The following is a 25,156-nucleotide window of genomic DNA, read 5'->3' as shown; positions in this document are numbered from 1 at the left end:
TTTCTTACCCTGTCTGTGTCTGCCTCTTTCCCTGTCTGTGTCTGTCTCTTTCCCTGGCTGCATTGTGACACGCCAACATTCCATATAAGGGCGTGGCTGCGCATTCTTCTGAAGTTGTGGCTGCACTGTGGCTCCCAGCTCCATTCGCTTTAATGGAGGCAGGCTTTTTGGTGAATAACTGTAAAGTGCGGGGTTAAAGAAGGGAATTTTGTTACTTACCGTAAATTCCTTTTCTTCTAGCTCCAATTGGGAGACCCAGACGATTGGGTGTATAGCTACTGCCTCCGGAGGCCACACAAAGTATTACACTAAAAAGTGTAAGGCCCCTCCCCTTCTGCATATACACCCCCCGTGGGATCACGGGCTCCTCAGTTTTAGTGCAAAAGCAAGAAGGAGGAAAGCCAATAACTGGTTAAACAAATTCAATCCGAAGGAACATCGGAGAACTGAAACCATTCAACATGAACAACATGTGTACCCGAAAAAAACAAAAATCCCGAAGGAAACAGGGCGGGTGCTGGGTCTCCCAATTGGAGCTAGAAGAAAAGGAATTTACGGTAAGTAACAAAATTCCCTTCTTCTTCGGCGCTCCATTGGGAGACCCAGACGATTGGGACGTCCAAAAGCAGTCCCTGGGTGGGTAAATTAATACCTCAAGTTAGGGCCGTAAAACAGCCCTTCCCTACATGGAGGCAACCGCCGCCTGCAGGACTCTTCTACCTAGGCTGGCATCCGCCTAAGCGTAGGTATGCACCTGATAATGCTTGGGAAAGTGTGCAGACTCGACCAGGTAGCTGCCTGGCACACCTGCTGAGCCGTAGCCTGGTGCCGTAATGCCCAGGACGCACCCACGGCTCTGGTAGAATGGGCCTTCAGCCCTGATGGAACCGGAAGCCCAGCAGAACGGTAGGCTTCAAGAATTGGTTCCTTGATCCATCGAGCCAGGGTGGATTTGGAAGCCTGCGACCCTTTACGCTGACCCGAGTCAAGTACAAAGAGCGCATCCGAGCGGCGCAGGGGCGCCGTGCGGGAAATGTAGATTCTGAGTGCTCTCACCAGATCCAACAAATGCAAATCCATTTCATATCGATGAACTGGATGAGGACAAAAGGAAGGTAAGGAGATATCCTGATTGAGAAGAAAGGGGGATACCACCTTAGGGAGAAACTCCGGAATCAGGCGCAGCACTACCTTGTCTTGGTGAAACACCAGGAAGGGAGCTTTGGCTGACCGCGCTGCTAGTTCGGACACTCTCCGAAGAGATGTGACCGCTACCAGAAAGGCCACTTTCTGTGAAAGTCGAGAAAGTGAAACATCCCTCAGAGGCTCGAAGGACGGCTTCTGGAGAGCAATTAGTACCCTGTTCAGATCCCATGGGTCTAACGGCCTCTTGTACGGAGGGACAATGTGACAAACCCCCTGCAGGAACGTGCGTACCTGAGGAAGTCGTGCTAGGCGCTTCTGAAAGAATACAGACAGCGCTGGGACTTGTCCTTTAAGGGAGCCGAGCGACAAACCTTTTTCCAAACCAGAGCAGGAAGGAAAGAAAAGTAGGCAATGCAAATGGCCAGGGAGACACTCCCTGAGCAGAGCACTAAGATAAGAATATCTTCCACGTCCTGTGGTAGATCTTGGCAGACGTCGGCTTCCTAGCCCGTCTCATGGTGGCAATGACGTCTTGAGATAATCCTGAAGACGCTAGGATCCAGGACTCAATGGCCACACAGTCAGGTTCAGGGCCGTAAAATTCAGACAGAAAAAAACGGCCCTTGGGACAGTAAGTCTGGCCGGTCTGGTAGTGCCCACGGTTGGCCGACCGTGAGATGCCACAGATCCGGGTACCACGACCTCCTCGGCCAGTCTGGGGCGACGAGGATGGCGCGGCGGCAATCGGAGCTGATCTTGCGTAGCACTCTGGGCAACAGTGCCAGAGGGGGAAACACATAGGGTAGCTGGAACTGCGACCCATCCTGAACTAAGGCGCCTGCCGCCAGAGCTCTTTGATCGTGAGACCGCGCCATGAAAATCGGGACCTTGTTGTTGTGCCGAGACGCCATTAGGTCGACGTCCGGCATCCCCCAGCGGCTACAGATTTCCTGAAACACGTCCGGGTGCAGAGACCATTCCCCTGCGTCCATACCCTGGCGACTGAAGAAGTCTGCTTCCCAGTTTTCTACGCCCGGGATGTGAACTGCGGATATGGTGGATGCTCTGTCTTCCACCCACATCCGAATCCGCCGGACTGCCTGGGAGGCTTGCCGACTGCGTGTTCCGCCTTGGTGGTTGATGTATGCCACCGCTGTGGAGTTGTCCGACTGAATTCGGATCTGTTTGCCTTCCAGCCACTGCTGGAAGGGTTGCAGGGCAAGATACACTGCCCAGATTTCCAGAACATTGATCTGAAGGGTGGACTCTTGCTGAGTCCACGTACCCTGAGCCCTGTGGTGGAGAAAGACTGCTCCCCACCCTGACAGACTCGCGTCTGTCGTGACCACCGCCCAGGATGGGGGTAGGAAGGACTTTCCTTTTGACAATGAGGTGGGAAGAAGTCACCACTGAAGAGAGTCCTTGACCGTCTGAGAAAGGGAGACGTTCCTGTCTAGGGACGTCGACTTCCCATCCCATTGGCGGAGAATGTCCCATTGCAGTGGACGCAGATGAAACTGCGCGAAAGGGACTGCCTCCATTGCTGCTACCATCTTCGCTAAGAAGTGCATGAGGCGTCTTAAGGGGTGTGACTGGCCTTGAAGGAGAGACTGCACCCCCGTCTGTAGTGAACGCTGTTTGTCCAGCGGAAGCTTCACTATCGCTGAGAGAGTATGAAACTCCATGCCAAGATATCTCAGCGATTGGGTCGGGGTCAGAGTTAACTTTGAAAAGTTGATGATGCACCCGAAACTCTGGAGAGTCTCCAGCGCAACGTTCAGGCTGTGTTGGCATGCCTCTTGAGAGGGTGCCTTGACAAGTAGATCGTCCAAGTAAGGGATCACAGAGTGACCCTGAGAGTGCAGGACTGCTACCACTGCTGCCATGACCTTGGTGAAAACCCGTGGGGCTGTCGCCAGACCGAAGGGCAGGGCTACGAACTGAAGATGCTCGTCTTCTATAACGAATCGTAGCAAACACTGGTGCTCTGGAGCAATCGGCACGTGGAGATAAGCATCCTGATGTCTATTGATGCTAGGAAATCTCCTTGAGACATTGAGGCAATGACGGAGCGGAGGGATTCCATCCGGAACCGCCTGGTTTTCATGTGTTGAGCAGTTATAGGTCCAGAACGGAACGGAAAGAGCCGTCCTTTTTTGGCACCACAACCAGATTGGAGTAAAAACCGTGACCTTGTTCCTGCAGAGGAACAGGGATTACCACTCCTTCTGCCTGCAGAAGAGCATCGGCTCGGTCGGGAGGTGGGGAAGTTCTGAAGAATCGAGCCGGAGGACGAGAACAGAACTCTATCCTGTACACGTGAGACAAAATGTCTCTCACCCACCGGTTTTTGACCTGTGGCAGCTAAATGTCGCCAAAGCGGGAGAGTCTGCCACCGACCGCGGATGCGGAGAGAGAGGGCTGAAAGTCATGAGGAAACCGCCTTGGTAGCGGTTCCTCCGGCTGCCTTCTTTTTGGGCGTGATTGAGCCCGCCAGGAATCTGAGCCCCTCTGAGCCTTTTGAGTCCTTATGGACGAGGAAAACTGGGACCTGCCCGAGCCTGGAAAGGAACGAAACCTCGACTGTCCTTTCCTCTGTTGGGTTTTGTTTGATCTGGGCTGGTGTAAGGAAGAATCCTTACCCTTGGACTGTTTAATGATTTCATCCAATCGCTCACCAAACAGTCTGACACCAGATAATGGCAAACTGGTTAAACACTTTTTGGAAGCAGAATCTGCCTTCCATTCCCTTAACCACAAGGCTATGCGTAAAAACCACGGAGTTGGCGGACGCCACTGACGTACGGCTCGTAGAGTCCAGGACAGCATTAATAGCGTAAGTCGCAATGCAAACATATGCGAGGTTAAGGACGCCATCTGCGGCACAGATATACGTGTGCCAGTGTCCACCTGAGCAAGACCAGCTGAAATAGCTTGGAGCGCCCATACGGCTGCGAATGCCGGAGCAAACGACACGCCGATAGCTTCATAGACAGATTTCAACCAGAGGTCCATCTGTCTGACAATGGCATCTTTAAGTGAAGTCCCATCTTCCACTGCAACTATGGATCTAGCCGCAAGCCTGGAGATTGGGGGATCCACCTTTGGACACTGGGTCCAGCGCTTGACCACGTCAGGGGGAAAGGGATAACGTGTATCCTTAAGACGTGTGGAGAAACGCTTGTCTGGATAAGCGTGGTGTTTCTGGACTGCTTCTCTGAAGTCAGAGTGGCCCAAAAAAGTACTGAATTTACGCTTGGGATACCTGAAATGGAATTTCTCCTGCTGCGAAGCTGACTCCTCCACTGGAGGGGCTGAGGGAGAAATATCCACCAGTCTATTGATGGACGCTATGAGATCGTTCACCATGGCGTCACTATTAGGAGCATCCAGATTGAAAGCGGTCTCAGGATCAGAATCCTGATCAGCTACCTCTGCCTCATCATACAGAGAATCCTCTCGCTGAGACCCTGACTAGTGTGTGAAGTCGAGGGTCTCTCCCAGCGAGCTCGCTTAGGCTGACTGGGACTGTCGTCCGTGCAGAGCCTTCAGCCTGGGATGTATGGGACCCCCTTGGAGCACGTATTAGTTCCAACTGAGGGAGACCGGGGGGCATTGTTCAACAGTGCCCATTGTCTGAGTCACCGGCCTGGACTGCAAGTTTCTAGAATCTTGGTCATAGTCCCAGACATTCTATCCGCAAAAAACTGCAAACTCTGTCCTCTGGACAGTTTCACAGGTGGCTCTCTCTGGGCCACCACTAGCAGAGACTCTACCCAATGGGGGTTAGTGGAACCTGCCGGTAAAACAGCCTCACATGCGGTACAGACAGCATAGAAAGCCTGTGCCTTGGCACCCTTGCTTTTCTGCGGACGACATGCTGTTGTCTCCTCAGAGCAATCCAGGGGTATCTAGCCAAGAAGCGACCGTACAGTGCAAATATAGGTACAAGCATAAAGTACACAAAACACTGTGGCACTAGTGGGGTCAGCACCAAGGTGCTGCTTACCGCCCGCTTAAGCGGGTGTGTGGTCGCCAGAATCCCTTGACCGGGTCTCCCAGAGCATGTGTCCGTTCTCCAGCTTAGACTGCATGCAGGAATGGCTGCCGGCGTCCTGTGAAGAGGGGCGGGCCGTGGGCGTGCCCCAGACAACGAGCGGGAAACTGGCGTCCCACTGTGCCCAGTGAGGGGGCTGGAGTATGTAAATAAGACTCCAGCCCTCGGTGCTGACCACTGTACAGCGTCCCGCCCCTTCCCTGACTGGCAGGCCCGGGGGCGGGAAGGAAACGAAACTAGGCCGCAAAAGCCGGGGACTCGATTTATAAGCGCTGCCGTCGTAAAAGCACGGTCAGCGCGGAAGTCCCCGGCGCACCACAAGTCTCATCCGCGCCGCAGCTTCTAGCAGCGGCCGGCGCGGCAGTTTCCCACACATTAACTCACTCAGCTAAGCTGCAGTGAGTATAGCCCCAGCGCGCAGCGCTGTTGTCCCCGGCGCACTAACACACCCAGCATGCTGGTGTGTGTGTGCGTGGTCTGTACGGGGACACAGAGTACCTTAACGTTGCAGGGCCTTGTCCCTGACGATACTCAGCTCCATTCCAGCAGGATCTCCGGGTCTGTGGATGGAGCCCGGCCTCAGAGCCTGGAGGCCGGTAAGATCCCACTTCACCCAGAGCCCTCAGGGGGATGGGGAAGGAAAGCAGCATGTGGGCTCCAGCCTCCGTACCCGCAATGGGTACCTCAACCTTAACAAACACCGCCGACAAAAGTGGGGTGAGAAGGGAGCATGCTGGGGGCCCTAGTATGGGCCCTCTTTTCTTCCATCCGACATAGTCAGCAGCTGCTGCTGACTAAACAGTGGAGCTATGCGTGGATGTCTGACCTCCTTCGCACAAAGCATAAAACTGAGGAGCCCGTGATCCCACGGGGGGTGTATATGCAGAAGGGGAGGGGCCTTACACTTTTTAGTGTAATACTTTGTGTGGCCTCCGGAGGCAGTAGCTATACACCCAATCGTCTGGGTCTCCCAATGGAGCGCCGAAGAAATTTCCCCTCAAAACATAGCCTATGACGCTCTCGGGGTCCAGAAGTGTGAGTGTGCAAAATTTTGTGGCTCTGGCTTCGACGGTGCAGATACCAATCCCGGACATACACATACATACACACACACACACACACACACACACACACACAGCTTTATATATTAGATATTAAAAATGCCAATTGGTCATACATCCAAAAATACAAATATGTGGTGGGGGAGGGGGAAAGACCGATGTGTTTCGGCCTTGGCCTTAATCATGGTCGTACAACTTAGTCTTATAAAGTGTGCACACTTGCCTATATAAGAGACTATAGGCTTACAGCTGCCTCTCACAATGCTGTGAGTAGTGACTGTAGCCATGCCGGACATGCCTCTGACTGAAATCCAGCGGCTGCTGGAAGAAATAAAGTTCATATTCTCCCAGACAACTCTATACACTATTACCCTGCAGAATGACCAAATATGTGCAGGTTAATAGCAATATCCGACCCTGGCAGGTTTCCTTTGACCTCAAGCATCATGTTTAGAACAGGACACTTATTCAAAGTCTTGTTTCTAATCTATTAGTTGTTTTACTGGCCTTCTCGGTTTAGGTAGTGCAGTATGGAGGATTGTTACCCCATGCATGGGCATCCATTTTGCCTCTTGACCAGGCTCATATACTCACTTTATCAAAGTTTGGTGGGTACTGTGCTGCAAACTCCAACTGCCGGATCACCACTTCATTAGGAGCCACATCTCTGTTCCTCATATCCCGCAGAATATTGGTTAAGTACTCGTAATCTAATCTCTTTATGGCTGCGTTAATTAACGTGCTATATACATTGTTATTCGGCTTCAATCCAGAAATCTGTAAAACAAGTAATCAGATATGGAAGAAAATCCCTGTGATATTTTATATAGAAGGTCTCTTTAACTGTTTAAAAATGATTTTTTTATTTTTTCACGATTTTATCAAGCAGGACTTAAAAAAAAACAAAAAAAAACCAACAAAATTAACACTAAATATACAATGTAAACTAGCAACGTGCTATTACCGCCATGTCTTCTAGGAGCTGTAAACCGTCTTGTTCTTTAAGACATGCCCTGGCGAGATTGCAGAAGGTATAAAGGTTTGGTGCAATTCCTCTCTGTGCCATTATAGGCAACAGTTCCTGTAAAGAAGCCATTCAGACAATGAGACTGTGCATGTGGCAATAAGTGTGAAAGAATCGGCACTAAGATTACACGGGGCAATAGAAGAGAATAGAAGAAGAGCTCCCATTGCTTGTTATGGACATCACAGTCCGTCGATTGAAAGGTTTGTTTTTTTTTTATTAAAGAGGCCATACACAATTTTCAAAAGTGGCATTGGGTCTGCTGTGACTAGTCCTGGTGGTCCAATCATCCATGTGATTATACATTTATTCCAGGTAGTCAGACCACACAAAACAGTTAAAAAAGTAACATTTACCCTACATCAGCACCATTTGTAAAACGTCCTTTTATTTTATTTCTATGTTAGAAGGTTTGAAAACAGAAGCAATTTTTCATTTTTTCGAGGATATTTCCAAAACCTATCTTGCAGCCTTTTTCGGGGTCTGCAGTGGATCCCCCTCCGAATTCTACCATGTTAACACCAGCAAACTTTAATAAGATCAGTCAGGTAGTGTGATAACTTCAGGGCTTTTCAGGAATTAAAGCAAAGTGAAGTAATAGGACTGAAAAACTATATTATTATCACTAAAATGTTAAAAACATCAGCACAGGCCACTACACAGTATATCACAAAAGTGAGTACACCCCTCACATGTTTGTAGACATTCTATTATATATTTTCATTGGACAACACTGCAGATATGACACTGATACAATGTAAAGTAGTCAGTGTGCAGCTTGTATAACAGTGTAAATTTGGTGTGCTGTATACATAACTCCACACACAGCCGTTAATGCCTAAACCACTGACAACAAAAGGGAGTGAAAATGGCCGAATTTTCACTTTTGTTGCTGGTGGTTTACACATTAATGGCTGAGTGGTCAGTTATGTAGAGGGAGCACTGAGTGTTCACTGTTATACAAGCTGTGCACTGATACTTTACATTGTATCAAAGTGGTATATCTGCAATGTTGTCTAATGAAAAGATATAAGAAAATATTTACCCAAATGTGAGGGGTGTACTCACTTTTGTGATATACTATAACTGTTAGAATCTAAGGCCATTACTGGTCCTTGGAATATCATGGCAACCATCAGGACCTCACAATCGCAATCTCAGGGTGCAGATTTGGTTAAACAGGGAGCCCCCACACTCTGTTAACCATTTAGATGCCACTGTCACTATTGATAGCATCTAAGCCGTGGTTGGAGGATATACGACGGTGGCTGATGCAGCGGGGTGTCAGCTATAGTGTACAACTGACAGCTGCTGCATTATCACCCATCTGGGGACGCCATGCACTTATATCTCAGGTTGGCGTATTGGTGGTCATTTAGGGGGTAAGGGTAATTATTTTTTTCTTGATGGTGCTACCAGTAAAAGCATAGTGGCAGATTTGCCATAAGTATCCAATATTTAGCTATTGTACAATTAAACTAGCTGGTGTGAAAATCTGGCGCACTTCAGACTCTTTTGCTGGCTTACTTTACACTACTTTTGCCCCCTAATTTTAAGGCAATTTAGAGAATGATGACCAAAGGGCCATAACTTATAGATTGTCCTGCCAAAGGCACACTCACAGTAGTAAAAAAAAAACATTGTTTAACCCCTTCACTCCCGGGCAATTTTCCATTTTTGTTTTTTTCTTTCCTTCTTCCGAGAGCTGTAACTGTTATATTTTTCTATCAATCTTGCCTTATGGGGGATTATTTTTTGCGGGACGAGTTGTACTTTTAAATGAAACCATAAGTTTTATCATATAGTGCACTGGAAAACGGCAAAAAAATTCCAAGTGCGGAAAAATTGCAAAAAAACTGCAATTGCATGATTGTTTTTAAGAAACTTTATTCACCGTGTTCACTATATGGTAAAACTGATGTGTCAGTGTAATGCCTCAGTTCGGTTCGAGTTCGTAGACACCAAACATGAATAGGTTTATGGGGTTTAAAGGGTTAAAAAAAATTTCAGCCGTTTCCGACTTTTTGAGGCATTTTACGAAAACTGTAGCGTTCTCAGTTTATGGGATCTTTGGCTCAGTGACGGCTTATTTTTTTTGTGTCTTCAGCTGGCGTTTTTAACATTACCATTTTTGCGCAGATGTTTTGAACGCCTGTTATTGCATTTACGCAAAATTTGCAACAACTGAAAAACTTAATTTTGACGTTTGGAATTTTTTTGCCACTATGCTGCATACCAATCAGATTCATTGATTTTATATTTTGATAAATCGAGCGTTTCTGAACTCAGTGATACCAAATATGTGTATATTTTTTAATACTTTAATTTTCAATGGGGTGAATGGGGCGAGGTGATTTGAACTTTTAGGTTTTATTTTTTTTCAATACTTTTTTTTTTTAACTTTTTTCTTTTTATTTTATTTTACTAGTCCCCTACAAGGTTCAGCAGTCTGATCGCTCACTTACTTCTGTAGATCAGAGCAGCATTGCTCTGATCTGCAGAAAAGCTGCTCTTCTCCCACGTCTGATGCTCTGCTAGCTTTAAGAGGAACTGACTCATGATAGCTACAGGAGTCATCACATGACCCCTGTGCTACCATGGCAACCATTGGCTATACGTGATCACGTCATGTGACTTCTGATGGAGCCAGGTGAGTGAGTGCTTACCGCGGCTGCGATGTACACCGCGCTGTCACATTTTGACAGTGCGGTGCAAGGGGTTAATAAGCACGAGTGGAAAGCGGATCCACTCGTGCCTGATAGCCGCACATGTCAGATGTTCAAATCAGCTGACATGTGCGGAACTCACCGCCAGCTGCCCGCGGCAGCTGGCATTGAGTATACCGACATGAGGCAAGACATACCCAGTACATCTAATGTCGGTATGAGGTTAACTAAAGAGACAAATAGGCAGAAATCAAAAAGTGTAAAATCCATATCAAACAGTTGAACAACTTCATTCTGGATATTTATTATGCAATAGTAAAAACTATTAGCTTTTTCTTTAAAGAAGAAGGGAATTTTATTTACTTACCGTAAATTCCTTTTCTTCTAGCTCCTATTGGGAGACCCAGACAATTGGTTTGGGTGTATAGCTTCTGCCTCCGGAGGCCACACAAAGTATTACACCTTAAAAAGTGTAACCCCTCCCCTCTGCCTATACACCCTCCCGTGCATCACGGGCTCCTCAGTTTTGGTGCAAAAGCAGGAAGGAGGAAACTTATAAATTGGTCTAAGGTAAATTCAATCCGAAGGATGTTCGGAGAACTGAAAACCATGAACCAAAGGAACAATTCAACATGAACAACAAGTGTACACAAAAGAACAAACAGCCCGAAGGAAAAAGGGGCGGGTGCTGGGTCTCCCAATAGGAGCTAGAAGAAAAGGAATTTACGGTAAGTAAACAAAATTCCCTTCTTCTTTGTCGCTCCATTGGGAGACCCAGACAATTGGGACGTAAAAGCAGTCCCTGGGTGGGTAAAAGAATATCTCAATAACAGAGAGCCGAAAAACGACCCCTTCCTACAGGTGGGCAACCGCCGCCTGAAGGACTCGCCTACCTAGACTGGCATCTGCCGAAGCATAGGTATGCACCTGATAGTGTTTTGTGAAGGTGTGCAGACTAGAGCAGGTAGCTGCCTGACACACCTGCTGAGCCGTAGCCCGGTGTCGCAATGCCCAGGACGCACCCACGGCTCTGGTAGAATGGGCTTTCAGCCCCGAAGGAAGAGGAAGCCCCGAAGAACGGTAGGCTTCAAGAATCGGTTCCTTGATCCACCGAGCCAAAGTTGACTTGGAAGCCTGCGAACCCTTACGCTGGCCAGCGACCAGGACAAAGAGCGCATCTGAACGGCGCAGGGGCGCCGTGCGAGACACGTAGAGCCGGAGTGCTCTCACTAGATCTAATGAATGCAAATCCTTTTCACACTGGTGAACTGGATGAGGGCAAAATGACGGTAAGGAGATATCCTGATTGAGATGAAAAGGAGATACCACCTTAGGGAGAAACTCCGGGATAGGACGCAGAACCACCTTATCTTGGTGAAAAACCAGGAAAGGGGATTTGCATGACAGCGCTGCAAGCTCCGACACTCTTCGGAGTGAGGTAATTGCCACAAGAAAAGCCACCTTCTGCGAAAGACGCGATAAAGAAACATCCCTCAGCGGCTCGAAAGGTGGTTTTTTGAAGAGCCATTAACACCCTGTTAAGGTCCCAGGGTTCCAGCGGACGCTTCCACGCTAGGGTGGAACTATGTGGCAAACTCCCTGCAGGAATCTGCGGACCTGCGGAAGCCTTGCCAGGCGCTTTTGAAAAAATACTGAGAGCGCCGATACTTGTCCCTTGAGAGAGCCGAGTGACAAACCCTTGTCCATTCCGGATTGAAGGAATGAAAGAAAAATGGGTAAGGCAAAAGGCCAGGGAGTAAAACCCTTATCAGAGCACCAGGACAAGAAGATCCGCCACGACCTGTAATAGATCTTGGCGGACGTTGGTTTCCTGGCCTGTCTCATAGTGGCAATGACATCCTGCGATAAACCCGACGACGCTAGGAGCCAGGACTCAATGGCCACACAGTCAGGTTGAGGGCCGCAGAATTCAGATGGAAAAACGGGCCTTGTGACAGCAGGTCTGTGCGGTCTGGAAGCGCCCACGGCTGACCCACCGTGAGATGCCACAGATCCGGGTACCACGACCGCCTCGGCCAATCTGGAGCGATGAGAATGGCGCGACGACAGTCGGATCTGATCTTGCGTAACACTCTGGGCAACATCGCCAGAGGAGGAAACACATAAGGGAGTCGAAACTGCGACCAATCCTGAACTAACGCGTCCGCCGCCAAAGCTCTGTGATCTTGAGACCGTGCCATGAAGGCCGGGACCTTGTTGTTGTGCCGTGACGCCATGAGATCGACGTCCGGCGTTCCCCAGCGGCGACAGATCTCTCGAAACACGTCTGGGTGAAGAGACCATTCCCCCGCATCCATGCCCTGACGACTGAGAAAGTCTGCTTCCCAGTTTTCTACGCCCGGGATGTGAAGATGGTGGAGGCTGTGGCCTCCGCCCACAGCAGAATCCGCCGGACTTCCTGGAAGGCTTGACGGCTGCGCGTGCCGCCCTGGTGGTTGATGTACGCGACCGCCGTGGCGTTGTCCGACTGTATGCGGATCTGCCTGCCCTCCAGCCACCGATGGAATGCCTTTAGGGCTAGATACACTGCCTTTATCTCCAGAACATTGATCTGAAGGGAGGACTCTATCGGAGTCCAGGTTCCCTGAGCCCTGTGGTGGAGAAAAACCGCTCCCCACCCTGACAGACTCGCGTCCGTCGTGACCACAGCCCAGGATGGGGGCAGGAAAGATTTTCCCTGCGATAGAGAAGTGGGAAGAAGCCACCACTGAAGAGAGGTTTTGGCTGCAAGGGAAAGAGAGACGTTCCTGTCGAGGGACGTCGACCTCCTGTCCCATTTGCGGAGAATGTCCCATTGGAGTGGGCGCAGATGAAACTGCGCGAAGGGGACTGCCTCCATTGCTGCCACCATCTTCCCCAGGAAGTGCATGAGGCGCCTCAAGGGGTGTGACTGGCCCCGAAGAAGAGATTGCACCCCTGTCTGCAGCGAAAGCTGTTTGTCCAGCGGTAGCTTGACTATCGCTGAGAGAGTATGAAACTCCATCCCGAGGTAAGTCAGTGATTGGGTCGGTGTCAACTTGGACTTTGGGAAGTTGATGATCCACCCGAACCGCTGGGGAGTCTCCAGAGCGACGGTCAGGCTGTGTTGACACGCCACCCGGGAGGGTGCCCTGACTAGGAGATCGTCTAAGTAAGGGATCACCGAGTGACTCTGAGAGTGTAGGACCGCCACAACGGATGCCATGACCTTGGTGAAGACCCGTGGGGCTGTCGCCAGGCCGAAAGGCAGTGCCACGAACTGAAGGTGTTCGTCCCCGATGGCGAAACGCAGGAAGCGTTGATGCTTGGGTGCGATCGGCACATGGAGATAAGCATCCTTGATGTCGATTGATGCTAGGAAGTCTCCTTGTGACATCGAAGCGATGACCGAGCGGAGAGATTCCATCCGAAACCTTCTGGTGCTCACATGCCTGTTGAGCAGTTTGAGGTCCAGAACGGGACGGAATGATCCGTCCTTCTTTGGCACCACGAACAAGTTGGAGTAGAAGCCGTGACCATGTTCCTGAGGGGGAACGGGAATCACCACTCCTTCTGACTTCAGGACGCCCACAGCCTGAAAAAGTGCGCCGGCCCGAGATGGGGGCGGAGATGTTCTGAAGAAACGAGTCGGAGGACGAGAGCTGAACTCTATCCTGTAACCGTGAGACAGAATGTCTCTCACCCATCGGTCTTGGACATGTGGCCACCAGGCGTCGCAAAAGCGGGAGAGCCTGCCACCGACCAAGGATGCGGTTCGGGGAGGCCGAAAGTCATGAGGAGGCCGCCTTGGAGGCAGTGCCTCCGGCGTTTTTTTGGGGGCGTGACTTAGACCGCCACGCATAAGAGTTCCTCTGGCCCTTCTCTGGCCTGTTGGACGAGGAGGATTGGGACTTGGCTGAGGGCCGAAAGGACCGAAACCTCGGTTGTATTTTCCGTTGCTGAGGTCTCTTCGGTTTGGACTGGGGTAAGGACGAGTCCTTTCCCTTGGATTCCTTAATAATTTCATCCAATCGTTCGCCAAACAATCGGTCGCCAGAAAACGGCAAACCGGTTAAGAACTTCTTGGAAGCAGAGTCTGCCTTCCATTCGCGTAGCCACATGGCCCTGCGGACTGCCACCGAATTAGCGGATGCTACCGCTGTACGGCTAGCAGAGTCCAGGACGGCGTTCATGGCGTAGGACGAAAAAGCCGACGCCTGAGAAGTCAAAGACGCAACTTGCGGAGCAGAGGTACGTGTGACTGCATTAATCTCAGACAGACAAGCTGAGATAGCTTGGAGTGCCCACACGGCTGCAAAGGCCGGGGCAAAAGACGCTCCTGTGGCTTCATAGATGGATTTCACCAGGAGCTCTATCTGCCTGTCAGTGGCATCCTTGAGCGATGAGCCATCTGCAACTGATACTACAGATCTAGCCGCCAGTCTAGAGACTGAAGGATCCACCTTGGGACATTGAGCCCAACCCTTAACTACGTCAGAGGGGAAGGGGTAACGTGTGTCATTAAGGCGCTTAGTAAAGCGCTTGTCCGGAAATGCTCTGTGCTTCTGGACAGCATCTCTGAAGTTAGAGTGATCGAAAAACGCACTCCGTGTACGTTTGGGAAACCTAAACTGGTGTTTCTCCTGCTGCGAAGCCGACTCCTCTATAGGTGGAGTTGGGGGAGAAAGATCTAGCACCTGGTTGATGGACGCTATAAGGTCATTTACTATGGCGTCCCCTTCAGGTGTATCAAGATTGAGAGCAACGTCAGGGTCAGAGCCCCGAGCTGCGACGTCCGCCTCATCCTCCAGAGAGTCCTCAAGCTGAGACCCCGAGCAGCGTGAGGAAGTCGGGGAAGATTCCCAGCGAGCCCGCTTAGCCGGTCTGGGACTGTGGTCCGTGCCGGAGTCCTCCACGTGAGACCTAGGGGCCACCCCGGGAGCACGCTGCGGCGCAGACCGAGAGGGGCCTGGAGGCGATGATCCAACAGTGCCCGGGGCCTGTGTAAGGACCGGTCTGGACTGCAAGGCTTCTAGTAGCTTGGCAGACCATTTGTCCATAGACTGAGCCATGGATTGTGAAAGCGACTCAGAGAGTTTCTCAGCAAAAACTGCAAACTCTGTCCCTGCCGCCTGGACAGGGGAAGCAGGAGGGTCTGCCTGAGCCGAGGGGCCCACTAGTGACCGAGGCTCCGGCTGAGCAAGTGCAACAGGGGTCGAGCATTGCTCACAGTGAGGGTAGGTGGAACCTGCAGGTAACATAGCCGCACAAGAGGTACAGGTTGCAAAATAACCCTTTGCCTTAGCGCCCTTGCTCCTTGTGGACGACATGCTGTTGTCTCCTAGGAGAGTGATCACTGAGGGTATATAGCCAAAAGCAAAACAACCCGGCCGAACAGAGAAAATATATACAAATATATATATATATATATATATATACTTCGGCACCCTAGGGGGACCAGCACCGGGTGACCGATGTGGCTTACCGACCGCCCAAAGCGGTGTGTGTCCACCAGATTCCCTGCCTTAGGTCTCCCAGAGCTGCAGAGCTCGTTCCTGAAATCCTCCACCGGCAGAATGTGTGTAAAAATGGCTGCCGGAGCTCTCAGGGGAGGAGGGAGCCGTGGGCGGCGACTAGTAAAGTGCGGGAATCTGGTGCCCCACAGTGATCAGTGAGGGGGGGGAGGAAACCTAAAGTATGCTCCAGCCCTCACTGCCGACGTCAGGTCGACCGTCCCGCCCTTACCCCTGACTGGCAGGCCCGGGGGCGGGAGTTATGGTACTAGGCCGCAATGAAGCCGGGGACTAAATTTAATACCGCGGCCGACAAACAGGCGCGGTCGGCGCGGAAGTCCCGGTCGTCACAAAACTAGCAGCAGCTGCAGCGTCTGTGAAACAAGCGCTCCATGCACCGTCCCCATGGGGACACAGAGTAGCTTTAGATGCAGGGCCCTGTCCCTGATGATACAAAGTCTCCTGTCCGGCAGATTCCCACAGGGGCTGCGGAGGGAGCCCGGTCCCAGTGAATGGATGACCGGTTAGGATCCCACTTCTCCCAGAGCCTCTAAGGGATGGTGAAGGAAAACGGCATGTGGCTCCAGCCTCTGTACCCGCAATGGGTACCTCAACCTTAACAGCACCGCCGACTTAGTGGGGTGAGAAGGGAGCATGCCGGGGGCCCTGTGGGGGCCCTCTTTTCTTCCAACCGATAAAATCAGCAGCTGCTGCTGACTAAAATGGGAGCATGAGTGGATGTGTGCCTCCTTCCACACAAAGCATAAAACTGAGGAGCCCGTGATGCACGGGAGGGTTTATAGGCAGAGGGGAGGGGTTACACTTTTTAAGGTGTAATACTTTGTGTGGCCTCCGGAGGCAGAAGCTATACACCCAAACCAATTGTCTGGGTCTCCCAATGGAGCGACAAAGAAAAATATATATAAAAGTCAAGTGGATCTGTCACAAATGATTTCATACTGCAAATATAATCCCACAATGCTGTCACGTCATTCCCTACTAAAGCCTCCTTACTGTCAGATATCGTGGTGTCATCATTTTATGATGTATTTTTAAGATTTCAATTACTAAAACACACACTTACCAAAGCAGACTCCAGGTTCAGAGTTTTACTCCTCTTCAACACCAAAGTGTTAAAAAAAGTGAGATCAGGTTGTACCCCATAGTCATCCATAATGGCCAGCAGGGCAGATTCTGACCCCACTTCTGGTTTCATGACTTCAGCGAGGAGGGTGAAGGTTTTTACTGTAGGACGGATGTCGTCTTCTTTCATTTTCTGAAGAATGCCCCCTAAGTCTCCAATCAGTGCCAATCTGTCAGATGGGGTATTGACATTTGCAAGTGATATTATTTTTCCAGTGTTTACAGACAGGTCCATGAGGTTTGGCACATTACTAGCATCAAGAGAGGGCACGCTGGCAAAATGATGCTCCTTCCCCACCTTGGCCGGTCTCCGAGAGTCCGCCAACTCCACAGCTGTGCCACTGTGGCCACTTATAGTTGAGGAATCGTCCACGAGTATCGGCTGTCCCATCTCTTCATGACTAGCCTTTCTATTCTTGACTTTTCTCGGGCTTTTCTTATCTTGCTCCTCTTTGCCTGCACTTAATCTCAGGGTTGCCAGATCCTTAGACTCCATGAGTAAATGCAGAGCTTCAGCTGCATCTCCAATGCCACAATCTCTAGTGGCACGAATAAGCAGGTTATAGGAGTTTACATCTGGCTTTATGCCCATATGCAGCATCTGCCTCCAGACCTGAAAAACATGTCATATAGCATTATTATTACCCCATAACCGAAGCAGCACATTATACGCAACTGGGGTAAGCTCCCAAAATATGTACACCCATATGTAAGAGGATCACATTGGTGAAGCCTGTGATTTCAAGGGTGAAAAGGCCTTTAGAAAGCATCCAAGGACGTGGCCCTCTAGTTCTACCATTTCCAAATGTGTACTCACATAATAAATAACTTATACTAGTAAATTCTTACAAGTTCTGAACTATGGTCAATATCTGGAAAGCTTTGCCCTCTGGGTCTATCATTCTCTCCCAACAGCACGCCAATTTGTCAGTAATATGGCCGCGATCGGTGACAACAGACATCCTAATGCCCAGTGATGGAGCGAGAGTGTGGACTGGCCATTACAGCATTTTGCCTACTAACAGGCTACAAAAAAGGTCAACCTTTGTATTCCCTCTGCCCCTGCTCATAGATTTCTGTTACTGAAAATCTGACCTAGCATTCAGAGGTTCTAGCTGGTCACATACATAGCAGTGCGCCAATCATCCGCTAACCGAAATCTCTTAGCAGCAAAGCAATAAAGAAATCAGCATTATTCAGCAGAAATCTATTAGACCAGCCTGGACCAACTAAAATCTGAAAAGCCAAACCTATTACCAAAATCTTGATATTCTGTTCCTTTTATATACTTGGATAATACTTTTCTCCTGGACACGTGTGTTACCCAGTGTGCACTAGTCACACAAGGACTGGTTATGTATTATTTGCTTGTTTGTCATTGATTTTAGCAGCATAATTAAATTAATAAAATATTGTTTTTAGAATGAGATTCATTTTTGTTTTGGTCTTATAATGCATTTAAGGCACCCTTCCATTAGGAGAGGTGGCTGCGTAACAACCTTAGTCAGTATACCAGTCTGCTGCTAGCTAGTTGTAAGGTTCACGTGCACCTTATCTCTGTGTCAGTCACCTGTACCTGTCTTCCCATACCTAACTGTCCCTGCCGTGCCCACCATATCTGTCCATACCCACCTGTCTGTCTGCCTCAATCATCTTGACTGTACTTGTTGATATTTGAGCCCGTACCTGAGTCTGTCTACTGTCCTGGGGTTCAGCTGCCACAGTCCCGGTCACTTCCCTGGGAGTGCTACCTGGCGTCCACCTCGGGGTAGGCACTTAGTTAATCCCCTCCCACTAAAGGGAAAACCCAGGTCCCCCTGTGGTCCAATGGGTCTACTAGCCCCGCTCGCTGCCCCTACATTGGCCGTGAGCATTACAGGCATCATGGTTGATCCCTTCTTCAGAAATTGATGACCACTGAACAATTTTCAGCATTTCCAATACACAAGATAGGTACACACTGCTACAACTGTGCACTCAGCCTACATTCTGGGTCGGGATATTGCCATATGCCCCAATCACTACTCAGAGGTCAAAAGTATGTTCTTCTGGCCTCCATCTGACAGGTAGGCCCCTGGATACCATGTATGATATCTTATACACCAGACACTGGAGGGTAACATATCATGTAGAATACATTTTTCACAATGAGCCCTTCCGGTGAATGGATAACACCATCCAGACAGTCACTGGAGGGCTCTTACCTACTGAGCATATCTGCCTAACAAAGCCCACAAATGTAATGTGCACCGAGTCTATCAGAGGAGAACCTGCTCATCAGTTTCTACAGTGAACCCAAAAGTCCCAAACTCTGCTTCCATTCCCTGTAGTCACTTTTGCAGAAATGGCTGCAGCAGCAAAAATAAGAAAAGCCAAAATGTGTATTAGTAAAATAAATACTTGCTCCATATTTTGTCCGTGTTTCTGCATCTCATGCGTTCCCAAATGGTAAAATAGTATTTACAGGTGACGCTGCACATGGAGGATATAAATTATAATAATGTGAGGATGGAGGCAGCGATCCATACCTGCAGCGCGTGTAGGAAGCCCAGCTCTTCATCCTTTATGCACCCCATAATCAGGACATTGAATGTTTCAGGGCCGGTGACACAAGATTTTTGTGCCATTTCCTAAAAACGAAGAGAACAATATTATCTCGTTATTATCCAGCCTGTGACATCACTGCTCCAGTATTACAAGAATGGTATGATGATTCTGGACACAGTGGCCGGCAAGGAATTTCTAGGTTTACTTCTAAGACATTTTATTCTTTGTATTGAATCTTCAAGCAATATCTAAGCAGCACAGCTCTGGGTCATATTAATGGGGCAGCACGGAGGTTCCCTGACAGCCGAGTGGCCAGAGCTTGTGAGGGGGGCAGTGCTACACCAGTTCGCAGGCTCAGTGGGGGTATCTTTCTATAAGGTCTAAGAGGAAATGTCTCTCCTTGTGGAGACTGTCAGTGTAAGGGAGACTTATAGCCATGCAACACTACTCTGGGAAAAAAAATATGTAAATTGCCTCTTCAGACAGGAAAAGGACAGGAACTCAAGTGCCACCTAGTGAATGTAGCAATCCTAATAGTCAATGTCGACCCTTTAAACGAGCCTTGTCACATGATTGGGATAAGAGCCAAACCAGAAGGTCCACAGCCAAATCAAATCTCAGCTTTACACTGAGGAGGGGCATGTGTGTGTAAATAGGATGAAAGCCAAACCATAATCATGTGGCAAGGATCAATATTTGGGCAGCATGGTGGCTCAGTGGTTAGCACTGTTGCTTTGCAGCAATGGGGTCCTCGGATCAAATCCCACCAGGGACAACATTTGCAAGGAGTCTGTATGTTCATCTCAAGATTGGGTGGGTTTCCTCTGGGTTCTCCGATTTCCTCCCACACTACAAAGACATACTGTTAGGGAGTGCAGAAAGTGAGCCCTAATGGGGACAGTGATGATAGTGTCTGTAAAATGCTGTAGAATTAATAGCTATATAAAGTGAACATATAAATAAATATTGACTTTTGGGATTGCTACTTTCAATAAGAGACACTAGACTTCCTGTCTGAGATCTGGTGTTGCCTTCCTCTGCCTGATAAGACATTCAGATTGCACTAGTAGAAACTAAATTCAGGACTGTCATGCGGTGTCCTGCTCTGCACTCAGTAGGTGTCATGGCGGCATCAGTCTGTTGACACTGCAGAGTCTGACAAGCAGTTGTTCAGCCTCATTCAGAAGTCGGCTGTTTTAGGTGCACTGCTCTTCAGTCCAGCAGGAGTTGATTCCTGCTGGCTTGTGAACTGCTGCTGGGAGCTCAGGCTGCTAATGACCATTTACAGCCGCCTTCACTCTTTAAAAGGTGCTGAATCCAGTTTCTCGTCGCCGAATATAGCTCAGCGTTGCTTCTGTAATACTGGTTCTTTTGTGGTGATCCAGAACCTGGTGATCTGTTGTGTGCTTTCCTGAGTGGTGTGGAAGTATCCCTGTTAGTTTATTTCCTCCCTGTGTATATTTCTTCCTGGGCACTTATTGTCTCTCCCCTGTGACTGAACGCTGTGTGTATGAGTTTGTTTTTTTTTTTCATCTGTGGTATTTGTGGGGTTTGCTACTCTAGTCCCGGCCCTCTCCTGGGGTGAGAGGGAGCGGTTGTTAGATCAGGGTTCGAACAGGAGTTAACGTCACGCTGGTGGTCCAGACCTCGCTACCATTAATTGTACCTCAGGGATAAGTGATAACGCAGGGTCCCTAGTCTGAGGGCTAGTTTAGAGGTCCCTGGTTCAGTTACCTTGACACTCCTGTGATAAGGAGAGGGCTAAAGAAGTCCCTAAGGAATTATTACAATAATTTAGTCCTCTCCTGATTAATCTAATTTATGGGTTACTTTTCAGTATATTTAGTGTGGCTGACCAGGACTCTGAACTTGACTTACCTTAAATATCTCAAAAGTACCGTGCAGTCCGGAGCTCAGGGCGGAGACTTTCAGCAAACTTCGGTAAGTGATAGGATTAAGCTGAATGTTCTTGTCCATCAGTTCTTTCCGCAGTTTCAGTGCTTGCTGTAGACCCGAGTCTTTCCATGGAGACTCAGAACAAGCATTGAACAGGGCGGTATATGTGGCATCTGTGGGTATCAGACCTCTCTTTTTCATCTAAAAATTGGAACAAGAAATTACTTTGTGCTATAACTGTATACAATAATAGTAATAAATGAACCCATGGTAATACCCAAGAGAAACACACAAAACGAATATATACCCTATAGTAACTAGTACATGTAAATAACATACGGTACTTGGTTAACACCTATTTGATCAAAAGTGTAAAAGCCACCGTACCGCAACAAGGTGTACCCAGTCGGAAGAACATATCCTGTCTCTAGTATTAAAACCTTACTTTACATCAGCCGACCTCAATGTGAATAAGGGCAGAGAAGGAGCGGGGAGCAGTCTGTTAACCAAGTATCGTATGTAGCCTTACAGATGTGTCTGACGACAACATATCAGTGGGACAACAAAATGAGCGGCACTCTGAAATTCCTCATGAAGGATCCTTAAATGGGTTGTCCAGTCTTTTGATAAAAGTTTTTAGTCACTCTATGTTACTGTAGACTTCTGAATCCTTACAGCGTGCACATTGCATGCTGTCAGGATTCTCTGGTGTTGCCAATGCAAGCCAGCGATCACGTGATTGGTTGCATACAATCTGCATACATGCTGTCTATCAAAAAACTGGTCCACCCCGTTAACTCCTTTGGCAATCAATTGTCTGGGATCCCTCATACAAATTAGACTATCTGCCAAACCCGTGGATGTCGGCAGGTTCGACCAACATTAAGGCCACGTCTCACTAAGCAACATCGCTAGCAACATCGCTGCTGAGGCACGACTTTTGTGACGTAGCAGCGATGTTGCTAGCGATGTTGCTGTGTGTGACATCCAACAACAACCTGGCCCCTGCTGTGAGGTCGCTGGTTGTTGCTGAATGTCCTGGACCATTTTTTAGTTGTTGCTCTCCCGCTGTGAAGCACACATCGCTGTATGTGACAGCGACAGAGCAACAACTAAATGTGCAGTGAGCAGGGAGCCGGCTTCTGCGGACGCTGGTAACCAATGTAAATATCGGGTAACCAAGAAGCCCTTTCCTTGGTTACCCGATATTTACCTTTTGTTACCAGTGTCGGCCGGTCTCACGCTGTCAGTGCCGGCTCCCTCCTCTCTGCACACGTAGCAGAGTACACATCGGGTAATTAACCCGATGTGTACTCTGGCTAGGAAAGCAGGGAGCCAGCGCTAAGCGGTGTGCGCTGGTAACCAAGGTAAATATCGGGTTTGTTACCCGATATTTACCTTAGTTACCAAGCGCAGCATCGCTTCCACGCGTCGCTGCTGGCTGGGGGCTGGTCACTGGTTGCTGGAGAGATCTGCCTGTGTGACAGCTCACCACCAACCCGTGTAGCGACGCTCCAGCGATCCCCGCCAGGTCAGGTTGCTGGTGGGATAGCTGGAGCGTCGCTTAGTGTGACGGTACATTAAGTCTTCTGTATATACGATATATCACAAAGGTGAAAACACCCCACACATTTTTACAAATATTACATACCTTTTCATGGGATACCACTGCAGATATGACACTTTGATACAATATAAAGTAGTTAGTGTACAGCTTGTATAACAGTGTAAATTTGGTGGGCCTTCTAAATAACTCAACACACAGCCGTTAATGTCTACTGTCTAAACAAAAGTGAGTACAGCCCTAAGTGAAAATGGCCAAATTGTGCCCAATGTGTCAATATTTTGTGTGGCCACCAATATTTTTAATCAATGTCTTAACTCTTTTAAGCATGGAGTTCACTAGGGCTTCACATGTGTCGCTGGATCCTTTTTCACTCCTCCATGACGACATCAAAGACTTGGTGGATGTTAGAGACCTTGCGCTCCTCCACCTCCCGTTTGAGGATGCCCCACAGATGCTAAATAGGGTTTAGGTCTGGAGATATGCTTGGCCAGTCCAGCACCTTCACCCTCAGTTTCTTTAGCAAGGCAGCGGTCATCTTGGAGTTGTGTCTGGGGTCGTTATGTTGGAATACTCCCCTGCTGACCAGTTTTGATACGCAGGGGATCATATTTTTCTTCAGTATGTCACAGTACATTTTGGCATTAATAGTTCCCTCAATGAACTGTAGCTCTCCACAGACAGCAGCACTCATGCAGTCCCAAACCATGATACTCCCACCACCATGCTTGACTGTAGGCAAGACACACTTGTATTTGTACTTCACACATGCTTGACACCATCTAGTCTTCAGCAATCTGTTTGCAGCCTTTCTAGTGCATCATCTTTAGAAGAGGCTTCCTTCTGGGACAACAGTCATGCATACCAATTTTAATGAAGTGTGCAGTGCATTGTCTGAGCACTGACAGACTGACCCTCCACCACTTGAAACTCTGCAGCAATGCTTGCAGTACTAATGCATCTATTTTCAAAAGATGACCTCTGGAAATGTCGCACTGCATGTCGACCATGGCGAGGCCTGTTCCGAGTGGAAACTGTCTTGGTAAACCGCTGTATGGTCTTGGCCGCAATGAAGTAGCTCAGTTTCAGGGTGGTGGCAATCTTCGTATAGCCTTGGCCATCTTTATGTAGAGAAGCAGTTCTTTTTTTTTCAAAAATCCTCAGGAAAGTCTTTGCCATGAGGCGCCATGATGAACTTCCAGTGACCAGTATGAGGGAGTGTGTGAGCGATAACAACAAATATAACACCTGCTCCCATTCACACCGGAGACCCTGTAACACTAATGAGTCACATGACACCAGGGAGGGAAAATAGCTAATTGGGCACATAAGGGTGTACTCACTTTTGCTGCCAGTGCTTTTAATATTAACGAGTGTGTCGAATTATTAAGAGGGCACCAAATTTACACTGTTATACAAGCTACACACTGACTACTTTACATTGTATCAAGGTGTCAGATCTTGAAAGTTGTCCATGAAAAAATATACTAAAATGTTTGCAGAAGGTGGACACACAGGGGTGTACTCACTTGTGATATACTGCAGAGGATATTTCATGTTTGGTCAATGTTCTAAATTTCTCAGTATAGGAATGTCAAAAGGGTCCACCAGATCAACAGACAAGGTGCCTCCTCTTCAGCAGACTTATGCTCCATCCATTAAAAATAAGCACCATTTGATGCAATGTTTCCCTGTACTGGTGGCTGCCCACGTTTGGTGATAAGTGGCCAGCCCAGCACCTGATTGCCGGGCAGCCTCTTACACAACAGCAGTTGTCCAGACATCTTTCAGGAGGTAGGAACCACTTACTAACATAGCTATGGTAGAATAACCTTTGCACAGGTACGTTGTGATACTTGACCCTGCAGTACATACATCGGAGTACAGCTTGAAAGCCTTCTTCACATATCCAGCTCTTCCGCATCCTCCTATAAGAATGGTGTAGTTACTTTCTTCAGGCTGCAGACGCTCCTCTTTCAGCATCTGTACCTCAAACAGCTCCAGGGCCTCCGCTAGCTGTATAAAAGAGAAGATGTCTTCAGAGGAGAGCAACGTCAGGTGTTATACGTGGTGCAGCATATACATATACCCTCTACCCTATGATCTACATATTTAAGCCAGGAGTATTCACCATTCAGATACTACACGTCACCCAAAAACAAATTGCAAGAGCACAACTTACAGTATTAGTCTGTAACAGTCAAGCCCTAATACTGGGCACTAACAGAATTTCAGAAGGCTGACAAGGATCATCAAGACAAGGTCCCCAAGTAGTTTCCAATTTCTTCATTGCATTTCTTTTTCTGTATGTCGCCTTTTTCAGCCATACACTGTGTGCAGAATTATTAGGCAAAAGAATATTTTGATCACATAATTTTTATACATGTTGTCCTACTCCAAGCTGTATAGGCTTGAGAGCCAACTACCAATTAAGTAAATCAGGTGATGTGCATCTCTGTAATGAGGAGGGGTGTGGTGTAATGACATCAACACCCTATATAAGGTGTGCTTAATTATTAGGCAACTTCCTTTCCTTTGGCAAAATGGGTCAGAAGAGAGA

At 48.6% G+C, this 25,156-nt stretch overlaps 1 protein-coding gene across 2 annotated transcripts in view; it reads right to left on the bottom strand.

The window, feature by feature from the left end:
- The window catches only part of PTCD1 (pentatricopeptide repeat domain 1), a 41,870-nt gene that overhangs the window by 2,695 nt on the left and 14,019 nt on the right, over positions 1–25,156 (bottom strand). For both annotated transcript variants that reach the window (XM_075317853.1, XM_075317854.1), the window contains 6 exons: positions 24,472–24,612; positions 21,015–21,233; positions 19,118–19,219; positions 16,531–17,202; positions 7,229–7,345; positions 6,859–7,041 (listed from right to left, as the gene is read on the bottom strand). In XM_075317853.1, coding sequence (XP_075173968.1) covers positions 6,859–7,041; positions 7,229–7,345; positions 16,531–17,202; positions 19,118–19,219; positions 21,015–21,233; positions 24,472–24,612 — 1,434 coding nt within the window. The remainder of the gene's footprint in view (positions 1–6,858; positions 7,042–7,228; positions 7,346–16,530; positions 17,203–19,117; positions 19,220–21,014; positions 21,234–24,471; positions 24,613–25,156) is intronic.

The sequence above is a fragment of the Anomaloglossus baeobatrachus genome, chromosome 7 (genome assembly GCF_048569485.1).
Source record: "Anomaloglossus baeobatrachus isolate aAnoBae1 chromosome 7, aAnoBae1.hap1, whole genome shotgun sequence".
Taxonomy (NCBI): Eukaryota; Metazoa; Chordata; class Amphibia; order Anura; family Aromobatidae; genus Anomaloglossus; species Anomaloglossus baeobatrachus.
The sequence above is the reverse complement of the archived record's forward strand: the minus strand, read 5'-3'. Positions and strand labels throughout refer to the sequence as shown.